The following is a 12,243-nucleotide window of genomic DNA, read 5'->3' on the forward strand; positions in this document are numbered from 1 at the left end:
TCTGTTCCTATACTTCCTAAAGCCAAAGAAATACACTTTAAATAAACTTTTTAATCTTAGACATTCAATATTGATCACTATAATTGTGCTGTTTGTGATACCGAAAATGATTTTTTATTTTTATTTTTATTATTGTTTAACCACCAGACACTTAAATGAGTGGCTTAAAATGACAGGTTATTTCATTTCTCAATTTTCTAAAAGGGATATAACCTTCAGTATAATAAAGGAAGATGTACACATTCAAATTTTGCTTAAAAATATTTTCATTTTGGGGAAGTTTGATATTCATAAATGTAAACGCCTTAACACACAGCCATTGTTTTCTGTTTTTGGAAAAGATGTTTGGATACGACAACATACGCAGACAGTTTCAGTATAGATATTGCAAATGATAACTCGGTTTCTGTTACAAAACAGAATTTGAATGAATTTGACTGAGGCATTTATAACAGCATATATTCAATAGCAGAAACAAAAAAGCATAAAAGAGTAAAAAAAGGAAAGCTGACATCCTTTGAGCTACTGGGTTTTTGATTTCTTAATAGTCATATTCAATAATCCATATTCAACCAGCAACAATTTATATATATCAACATATCTATCTCTATATATCTATCTCTCTCTCTCTATATATATATATATATTAGACCTATATCCCCTGAACCTGCTGAGGAATCTTTTTTGACAAGTGCAGAAAGCTCTCAGATCACTGTTATATAAAGCTCATCACTATTACATCTATATTTAATTCTGTAACACAGATACGATGTATATGGCAGTACAAGTTCACCATGTGAGCAGCTTGTTTTGATAGCTCTACAGTATTTTGAGCCAGTCTCTTCTGCTTTTGGCTTCTTGGGTTACAAAGCATCTGCCAGTCGACTATTTAATATTCAATTACCCATGTTCCGTATTTGATTTTATAACAATACAGAGCATGCAAAGTATTACCGGCCCATAATACATTACCTTGATATAAAGTATCTCAAATAGAGCTGAGACCAAAATAAAATGAATTGTTTCCTCATCTCCTGTACATCTTGGTGTCTTAGCATGGTGTTTTAAATGTAATTCAACAATGAATACCAAAGGGTTAAGAGTTAATTCTATATCAGCATGAAGACTTGATCTCACAGCACAATGAATGTTAAGTAAATATAATTTGCAAGTTATGGTTATTCAGTTATTCATAAGCTTCAAACTGATTTGCATAGATTTCTCAGTCAGGCTACTGAGTTCTGACTAAAGAGGAAGTGGTACAACTCTAATACCAACTAAATTGTGTCTTTTCACACACAGCTTTCCCTCTGTCCAGTATAGAAGCATCATCTTGAGCTCTGAGAGGATTTCTGTCATCTTTTTGGGTAAGTCATTTACACAACAGTAAAAACTTGCACTTACTTCTGTAGTTTAGAGATTTTGAAACATAAGATAAGTATGTCCTGTTTATTATTTTATGAATTTTTATTATTATTATATTATTTTAAATCTTTAGTATTATCAGAGCTGGGTAATAACTGATTACATTACTGATTACTGGATTATGTAATCAGATTACTAAATATAAAGTACTCTTTATTAGAGTATATTACATTTTATAATGGTCATAATCAGATTACAGTTACTTTTTGGCAGTAAATCATAATTTATTGACTAAAAATCTAAAGCTAAATGTCATACCATTTAGCTTTGACTATATTCACAATATGGTTGTGTGAATCTCATCTAAATAAATTAGCAAAACAGGAATTCTGAAACATTTTTGCAAACCCTTTGACATGAAATATTTATTCAGATTAACAAATTAAATATTATTTTTTTTTAATGTTCAAATGTATAGATTATTTATTTTACAGCTTTATGATTTAACTAATTAATAAATGTTTATCAATTTACAAATGCAGTTCTTACATTAAGCCCAGTTTAGAAAACCCTGGTTTAATGTATTGTTTAATGCATTTAATGATGTTGATATAAGTAATTACACAATCTGATAAGTAAAAGTATTATGTGTACTCATGTAAAAATCGTTGTAGCACTTATGTGTTTATAATAAGTCACAAAAAGTAAATAATTTATTATTTTTACATATATATTTTGTATATTCTGCTATTAGGTGGAGTACATGTAAATGATGGAAACACTGGTGACGTTCCTCCTCACTGGTTCTCTGATACAAGGTCTCATTCTTATCGATTATTCCTCTTTTTAACAAGCTGAATTATTATGACACATTTTCATGTGACCTTAATGTGACTGAAGAGCAATAAGTGCTGGAGTCGTTTGTTCTGCATATTGACTTTGTATGATTACTTCCTTTTGTTTGTTTGTTTTAGGTGTTTTCTGTGGCTACAATATCAATCTGCCACAGACAGTAGAAGGTCTGCAAGGATCCTGTGTTTTCATACCCTGCACATTTGATATTGATCAACAACTTGAATATTTACTCACTGATAGTGCGAAGAGAATGTGGTTTAAAAACGGCCCTGAAGTTGAAGTGTTTGATTCCAGCATCCCCAACACTGGACTGTTAAAAGGACAAATATTTGGCACTGCTACACAGAAAAACTGCACCACACGCTTTGATAATGTCAATCAGAGTCATAATGGGTCATATTACTTCAGATTTGAAGCCAACGGTAAACTGAAATATAGCTACAAACCACCTACATACTCCCAGGTTCAAATTGCCATCTTAGGTGAGTGTCATATTGTTCATGCTGCTTCAGTAGTGCGACTTGACACAAATTAAAAATACATCTACTACTGAACAATATGTACCTTCATTTTTGGATATAATAATCTATATGACGTTGTAATCTCTATGTGTGTTTCAGGAACTCCACCCAAACCCACAATGAGTGTGTTTAAGGATCAACAGGAGGTGATGAAGATGATGGAGGTGATGGAGGGAAGTTCAGTGAGTCTGCGCTGCTCTACTAAGATCTTCTGTCCCTTTCTTCCACCAAACATCACATGGAGCTCGTCTCTCAATAAAAACGTCACAGGAGGGCAGTATCAGAGCCAAACTGAGCTCATCTCTGATCTGAACTTCACTGTTTCTCACCGTCATCATGGAGTCACTTTCACCTGCAATGCAACACATCAGCTACAGCAGCAGATCACAACACAAGAGTCTCGTCTGCTACGAGTTCAGTGTAAGACAGGAATATAAATCTATGCTGAATGATCATCTATAATTAGTGCTTTATATTGTAACATAATCACCTGAATGATTTTCTCTTCCATTAGATGCTCCTAAAAACACATCAGTGTGGATAAATCTAGCTGGTTTAGTTCTGGAGGGTCGTTCAGTGACTCTGAGCTGCAGCAGTGATGCAAACCCAGCAGTGAACTACACCTGGTACAGAGACACTGAAGGACTCCTGAATCCAGTTCAGACCGGACCAGACCTGACCATCAACAACACCGACCCGACACACAGTGGACGATACTACTGTACAGCTCAGAACAAACACGGCACACAGAACACATCAGTGCTGCTGGACGTCCAGTGTGAGTATTAAGAGTATTTAATAATTTAAGATGACATATAATAATTATATATAATATTATAAACATTCAAACAGCAACAATTACACAGTGTACATGCAAACTCCTTCACTATTTTTCGAAAAGCATTTTTTTTCACTAAATGTTCCCCATACTTCCATTAGTGTTACTGACAACACAGTTATTTTTTTAAATGTGTAAAGTAATAATTCTATAAATTGTGATACCCTAAATCATTTACTCTTCCATCAGATGCTCCTAAAAACACATCAGTGTGGATAAATCCAGCTGGTTTAGTTCTGGAGGGTCGTTCAGTGACTCTGAGCTGCAGCAGTGATGCAAACCCAGCAGTGAACTACACCTGGTACAGAGACACTGAAGGACTCCTGAATCCAGTTCAGACCGGACCAGACCTGATCATCAACAAGACCAACCCGACACACAGAGGACGATACTACTGTACAGCTCAGAACAAACATGGCTCACAGAACACATCAGTGCTGCTGGACGTCCAGTGTGAGTATTAAGAGTTTTTAATCATTTAAGATGAAATATAATAATTATATGTAATATTATATACATTAAAACAGCAATAATTACACTATCACCTGCAAACTCTTTCAGTATTATGCGAAAAGTATGTTTTTTTTCACTAAATGTTCCCCATACTTCCATTAGTGTTATTTCATATTATTAATGAGAACGTAATTATTTAAAAATGTGTCAAATAATAATTCTATGAATTGTTATGGCCTAAATCATTTTCTCTTCCATCAGATGCTCCTAAAAACACAACAGTGTCTGTAAATCCAGCTGGTTTAGTTCTGGAGGGTTGTTCAGTGACTCTGAGCTGCAGCAGTGATGCAAACCCAGCAGTGAACTACACCTGGTACAGAGACACTGAACTCCTGAATCCAGTTCAGACCGGACCAGACCTGACCATCAACAAGACCAACCCAACACACAGTGGACGATACTACTGTACAGCTGAGAACAAACACGGCACACAGAAAACATCAGTGCTGCTGGACGTCCAGTGTGAGTATTAAGAGTTTTTAATCATTTAAAGGGATAGTTCACCCAAAAATGAAAATTTGATGTTTATCTGCTTACCCCCAAGGCATCCAAGATGTTGGTGACTTTGTTTCCTCAGAAAAACACAAACGAAGATTTTTAACGAAAACCGGTGCAGTCTGCCAGCCTTATCATGGACGTGGATGGGCACCAAACCTTTAAAAGTAAACAAAAACATGCACAGACAAATCCAAATTACACCCTGCGGCTCGTGATGATACATTGATGTCTTAAGACACGAAACGATCGTTTTTTGCGAGAAACTGAACAGTATTTATATCATTTTTTACCTTTGATACACAGCCAGGTCCATCTGTCATGTGCACGAGTTTGGCATCAGTCACGTCACATGAGCACGCGCTCTAGCGTAGAATACGCAAACGCTGTAAGGGCAAATCAGTGAAAAGTCCCGGATGAGTTTGTGCAAGCAAACGTAATCTTTTAGCTTTAAATCGGTTTAAACAATCAGGAGACGAGCAAGTGGTTACCATTTTGAATAGCCGCTATACCCACAATCTCTGTGCTCTGTGTAAACAATGAGTGTCGTATACATGCAACAGATCGCTTCCGGCGTTTGCGTATTCTACACTAGAGCGCGTGCACATGTGACGTGACTGATGCCAAACTCGTGCTCATGACAGATGGACGTGGCTGTATATCAAAGGTAAAAAATTATATAAATACTGTTCAGTTTCTCACAAAAAACGATCGTTTCATGTCTTAGGACATCAATGTATCATCACGAGCCGCAGGGTGTAATTTGGATTTGTCTGTGTATGTTTTTGTTTACTTTTAAAGGTTTGGTGCCCATCCACGTCCACGATAAGGCTGGCAGACTGCACCGGTTTTGATTAAAAATCTTCGTTTGTGTTTTTCTGAGGAAACAAAGTCACCTACATCTTGGATGCCCTGGGGGTAAGCAGATAAACATCAAATTTTCATTTTTGGGTGAACTATCCCTTTAAGATGAAATAAAATAATTATATGTAATATTATATACATTAAAACAGCAATAATTACACTATCACCTGCAAACTCTTTCAGTATTATTTTAAAAGCAAGTTTTTTTCACTAAATGTGAAATACTTCCATTAGTATTATTTCATGCTGTTAATGACAACATAATTATTTTTAAAAATGTGTAAAATAACAATTTTATAAATTAAATCATTTTGTCTTCCATCAGATGCTCCTAAAAACACATCGGTGTGGATACATCCATCTGGTTTAGTTCTGGAGGGTCGTTCAGTGACTCTGAGCTGCAGCAGTGATGCAAACCCAGCAGTGAACTACACCTGGTACAGAGACACTGAAGAACTCCTGAATCCAGTTCAGACCGGACCAGACCTGACCATCAAAAATACAGTCTCGACACACAGAGGAAGATACTACTGTACAGCTGAGAACAAACGTGGCACACAGAACACATCAGTGCAGCTGGACGTCCAGTGTGAGTATTAACTTAACAGTTTTAACTAATTGCTAATATATATTTCTCATACTTCCATTATGTTATTTTATAGTCGGTGTCTTAAGTATTATTTTAAAAATCTGAAAAATAGTCATAATACTAAATAGTGTGACATCCAGTGTAAGTACCTGGTAATCTGCGAGACATCCAGTTCAGACAGTCAAGCACGTCTCAATTCAGACTGTTTAGTCTAGATCAATAAAGAACAGTCTAACCCAGACAATAATATAAGCTACAAACTTTCATCATATATCTCACTGTTTGTGTTGTTTTAACACAGTAATCTTTTACACACAGCTATTGTGAAGTGAACAGGTAATGGGTAAAATACAGACAATTTGTTTTGTCAGAGTTGTGGGCTACTATAGATGTTTGCACACGTTTCAACACATTGCCTGCATCTGAAACTTGTAAAATATTGTTTCAAATATTGACCTGTTAAACCCTGTCTATGGTTAAACCACACATTCTACAATGCACATCTTTTTTCTTTAGATGCTCCAAAAAACACATTGTTATCAGCATTTCCCACCAGCTCAGTGATGGAGGGTCATTCAGTGACTCTGAGCTGCAGCTCTGATGCAAACCCAGCAGAGCTCAACTACACCTGGTACAGAGAGAACGGATCTCAATTAGAGCTCCTCCAGACTGGATATAATCACACCTACATTGTGACAAACCCTACATACGGCACATGGTATAGCTGTAAATCTGAAAACCAGCATGGCCAATGCAACGCAACAATTCAACTGAATGTTCAGTGTGAGTAAAGCACTCACTTAATCTGATCCCTCATAGCATAAATACTGTGAATATAGTACAGTAACTGCAGTAATTGCAGCAAATTCATAATTCTCTAGATTGCATTGCATTTCAATGCAAAGTGCACTTTTTATGATGAAAATAAATGTAAATTGACATTGACAAAGTTGCAATTTTACCATAAAAGCATACACGAAACACATACTTCCTTTTGCATTCAAAATATGACTTTCAGCACTAAAAAGACTACTAAAGAGTTTGAAAAAGCCCATACATACAGCTTAAGTTGAAGTCAATATTATTATATAAACTATACTACAGCATGCTATATGGAGTAATATCTTATATGATGCATGCATCACAGAATATTACCATGTGGCAATGGTAAACAGGTTGACGGTGATTGACTATACAGACTATTGACTATTTTTAGCGTTTTACCATTAAAATTACAGATTTTTTACTCTTTAGAGACCATTATTAAAAATGAAAACCAATAAAAATGACAAAAACACAACAAAGTGACTAAAACTTAAAATAAAATAAGATTGAATAAGACTGATTCAAAATATTAAAAAGTATGATAGTATCTCAGTGATACAAAATTAACATTAATTCAATATTACATTTAAAATTAATATTAATATATAATTTATATAAAAATTAATATATTATACTATATTGAAACTTCATCATTGCAAATGTGTAAATACAAATATATTTAAATACATGAAATGTCCTGTTAGATTTATTTGTGTTTTCACTGTATATAGTAAAGGAACTTTCTGTTAACCAATTAAAATGTTTTTACTGTAGCTATTTTAGTGTTTTATCAATAAAATAACAAACATATTTTACAATGTAGAGACCGTCAAAACCTACTTTATCATAACAATCATATTCTCTCTTTCAGTTGCGCCTAAAATCTCCAGCTCTTGTAGCAGAAGCGGTGTAATGGTGTGTGTCTGTGAGGCTCATGGGAATCCCTGTCCTACACTAGAGTGGCGTCTGTCTGGACATACGCTCGCTAACTCTACAGAAACGTCCATCAGTGAGGAGATGATAGGAAGCACAGGAGTAAAGAGCGATCTGACCACCCGTCAGTCCCTCATGGACACAGACGTCCTGCAGTGTTTCAGCACAAACATTCACGGCAGCGCCACTCAACAGTTTCAGGCCATTCCACCGCCACAAGAGACAAGTGAGAAACATAAAACAACACAAAATCAACAAGAAAGATCACAAATGATATCTTTACCCTAGTGAAAAAAGTGTGCTTCTTTTCCTATTTCGATGTGTGACTAATATACTAAAGCACATGCTTGACTGTTATCTAAACTGTAGTGTGTTCAAAAAATGTTCAAAATTATTATCATTCTTAAATATTCTTTTTCACAAGGGAATCGTTTCCTCTATACAGTAATGAGATCAAGCGTAGACTAAATGTAAACTCTTCTTCAAAGAAATGTGCGCATGTCAAATTATTAGAAATTCTGTAATAAAACATCTGTGATCTCAATATGAATTTAAATATTTCTCACAAATTCAAAATCTAATGATCTCAGTTGTTCCTTACATTCATTTTACAGCTCTATACTGTAGGAAAGACACATTTGGGGCTGTTTTTATTTCTCCTGAGAAACATCTGAGATCTCCTGAACTAAGAAAGACTAACCTTTAAGCAATAAAACACTGCTTTCCAGGTTTCCATCATCCGTCGGTGCTGCTCGGAGTTGCTGTCGGTGCGTCAGTGATGATGATCGTGTGCCTCGTGATGTTCTGCTACGGACGGTGGGTACAAACGACCCTTTGAGGAATAAGAAAAGAACAACAGCTATTGTGATAAATGCTTTCTGAAATATTCAGCTTAAAGCATGGTTATTATATTAAAAACTAAAACCATAAAAATCTGTTACTTAAAATTAAATGAATGTTAAATAAAATAGAACAAATAATAACAAAAAAACTACAATTAAAATCAAACAAAATCAGGCATTTACAAAAATTATAAAAATGACAAAATAGTGTGTTTGTCATTTTAATAATTTTCTTGTTTTAAAATGTCTATAAAGTTTTCATCCATTTTTATTTCAGTTTTAGTTGTTTTAGAACAGCAATAATTTCACATAACATTTTTAATGGTTTTAGTTTTGGTTAACTATAATAATCCTGGTTCACACATTGTTCTAATGAGACTTACCCTAGTTTTAGCCTCATCACAAGTAGGATACATTTTTTTTGATTACCTGAAAACCTGTTTTGCAGAAGAAGGAAAGAAAAACTTTCAGAAACTAGACAAGACGACACATGTGGACTGATTCTGACTCAAACAGTGAGTGATTGATCCTCAAAGACATTACAGACAGTCGTTCAGCAGATCTTCTCCACTTATTTTGCTGTTTCTTCTCCATCAGGCCATTGCTTTGGATAATTACGACGAGTTGGTTTACACCAATAAAGGCATGCTGTCATCCACAGCACCGAGTGCACCAGAATCTCTTCATTATTCCACCATCGACTTCACAAAAACTAAACCGCCTTCAGGAGAGATCTGGGGCATCGCCTCGCTGACCAGTGAATACGCTACGGTCCAACACCGTCCTGCAGGAGCCGCAGCATCTGAGACAGAGCCCAAAAAACAAGACATGACAGCAAAGATCACAGACACATCATCAGAACATGTGATTTATGAAAACATGAGCCATCGCTACAGACAGAAGGAACAGTTGGACAGTGCAGATGAAGCTGAAACATAAGACTGAACCAAAAACCTGGAATCTCTACGCACCAGAGGAGCTATTTAAAGGAACATACCTCCAAAAATGACAATTACAAACATATAGAACTTTCTTTCTTCTGTGGAACATAAAAGAAGAGATTTTATTTAAGAGTTTTTTCTCAGGACTTTAACCAGATAGTTTGCCCAAAAAGGCAAATTTGCTGTTAATTTAATCACCCTCAGACCATCCAAGATGTGGGTGATTTTTTTGTAATCTGTGGAACAGTAAAATTTTTTAGCTGAAACAATGGGTATCGATGCTTTGAGGGTCAAAAAAGAAACCCAAATTCATTATTTACAACCTGCTATCCATTCTTGCATAATTTATTTTTAGTATGTATTTTATTATACACCAGTGTCTATTATTTCTATATATATATATATATATATACGGTATATATATATATATATATATATATATATATATATTATTTTTTTTTCAGTACTATTTTTTTTTATTACAGTTTTTGATCACAAGTTGTGTTTTAAGATGTACATCAGCTTCATTAAACTGTCTCTAAAAAAACAAATAGCCTAAAATCTCTAAGAATTCTAATACAACTACTACTACTACTACTAATAATAATAATAATACAATAAGTCCATATAACTGATAAACTGAGATAACTAAAAATGATATAAAAAAATGACGCAGACATGAGGAAATCTCAGTCTGGAAAAAAGAATTTGACATTCAAAAATATAAACTTTACAAAATTGTGGTCATTTAGCATTTATGAATAAAGAATTTAGCATTCAAAATGGTAAAGTTTATGAATTGTGGACATTTTGCATTTACAAATAATTAATCAGGCATTGAGAATGAAATAAGTCTTTTGTTAAATATTTTCTTTTTTTTATGTCTTTTGAATGATCCCTTTAAGGTTAGTGTTTAAAGGTCTAGAAGGTTAAATAAAAAAATGTGTGAAAGTGACTTTGACTTACTCTTCTCCTCATAACCGAGCCTTTTTTCTCAGATGCATTTTTAGACTCATCCTCATAGACCAAAACAAAGTCAGTCCTTCTCTTTCCATAATTGAAAAACAGTGAATCAGGGTTACTGCTGAATTCAGGCTACAAACAACAAACAGATGTTACAAAAAAGCTCAAAATCATCTCCATTTAGTGACGCAAAAGAACTGAAAAGTCATAAAAATTACTGTGTGTTTTGTCTTATAAAATTTATCAAGACTGATTGAAAAAAACAAACAAACAAAAAACTCATTGCACTTTCGGTACAGCTTGACCTATGTTGGCAGCGCTTCAGAATAAATTGGGGAAAAGCATATTACAAAATATTACAATAAAGGAAACATTCAATGGCCAATACATGTGAGTCACACATTTATACATGTTTGGATGTTGTTCAAAATAGATAATGCGCATGTATATTTCAAACAAATAAAATAAGATCCACTGTGGTCAAACCATCAAATGAATCCAGGCTTGATGCTGCAAATTTGTATATTTTACATAAACAAAACAGAAGTTAATTCAATTGACTTGAATTAGGCTGGGTTCTGTATAGTCTTGTAGAAAGTAGTTTGGAGAATAGGTATGGTTAGACAGATTAGATCTATCTCACGTGAATATTCCATTACACAGTAATAAAAAGGCATTTAATAACATATGATTTTATCAAAATCACTTTTACTACTATGTATAAGCACATAAAATAACAATTTAGTGCCCTGTGCTGCTGAGTGTTACTTCACTAGACGGCAGAAGCAGCTTCACTTCCAGCTCCTGATAATTGAAACATTACAACACATGCAGACAGTTTAAGTATTAATATTGCAGATGACAACTTAGTGACTATTACAAAACTGAATTTGAATGATGCATTTTTAACAGCATATATTCCATCCCACAAACTAGCAAAAAATGAAAAGGAAACTAAATTTATATATCATCATTATTATTTATTTTTTTTAACTCAGTAATACAATAAAGAAACAAACCTCATCTGTTTTCGGCCTTGGTCAGTATCTTGGGTTAGTAAGCATCTGCCAGTTGACTATTTAATGCTCAACTTCACACATCCCTTTTTTGAAGTAAACTTCACAAGTGAAAACAACACAAAACATGCAAAGTATGACCGGTCCGTAATAGAACATCTTCATAAATATCTCAAGAAAAGTTGAGAGGAAATAAATGTAAATGTTTCCTCATCTCCTGTACAACTTGGTGTCTTAGCAGTGTGTTTTAAATGTGTTTCAACCCGGAATAAAGAAAGTTTTATTTCTACATCAGCATGAACACTTGATCTCACATCACAATGAATGTTTTCAAGTAAACAAAAAGACATATCTTGAAAATGTTGTCATTTAAATATTATTTCTCAGTCAGGCTACTGTTACTGAGTGCTGACTAAAGGGGAAGTGGTAAAACCAACACCAGCTAAATTGTGTCGTTTTCACACAGCTCCCTCTATTCAGTGTAGAAGCGTCAGCGTGAACTCATCTTCTCTGGTAAGTCATTTACACACAACATAGTAAAACTTACACATACTCCTATAGTTGTGAGATTTTGAAACAGTTTGAAACATTAACATTCAACATTTACATGCAACATTCAAGGATAACCATGACCTGTTTTTAAAAGCTATAGATTGTTTTGTATTCTCATGTAAACATATAGG

The 12,243-nt window shown here is 34.3% G+C and overlaps 1 protein-coding gene across 1 annotated transcript; it reads left to right on the forward strand.

The window, feature by feature from the left end:
• The first annotated feature begins 2,470 nt into the window (after positions 1 to 2,470).
• Positions 2,471 to 9,579, forward strand: LOC141333430 (sialic acid-binding Ig-like lectin 14). Its single transcript, XM_073838429.1, has 6 exons — positions 2,471 to 2,702; positions 2,841 to 3,161; positions 3,256 to 3,519; positions 7,737 to 8,024; positions 8,527 to 8,618; positions 9,238 to 9,579. Exons 1-6 carry the CDS (start codon positions 2,471 to 2,473, stop codon positions 9,577 to 9,579), a joined length of 1,539 nt encoding a protein of 512 aa, XP_073694530.1.
• The last annotated feature ends 2,664 nt before the right edge of the window (positions 9,580 to 12,243 follow it).

This window comes from Garra rufa, chromosome 4 (assembly GCF_049309525.1).
Source record: "Garra rufa chromosome 4, GarRuf1.0, whole genome shotgun sequence".
Taxonomy (NCBI): Eukaryota; Metazoa; Chordata; class Actinopteri; order Cypriniformes; family Cyprinidae; genus Garra; species Garra rufa.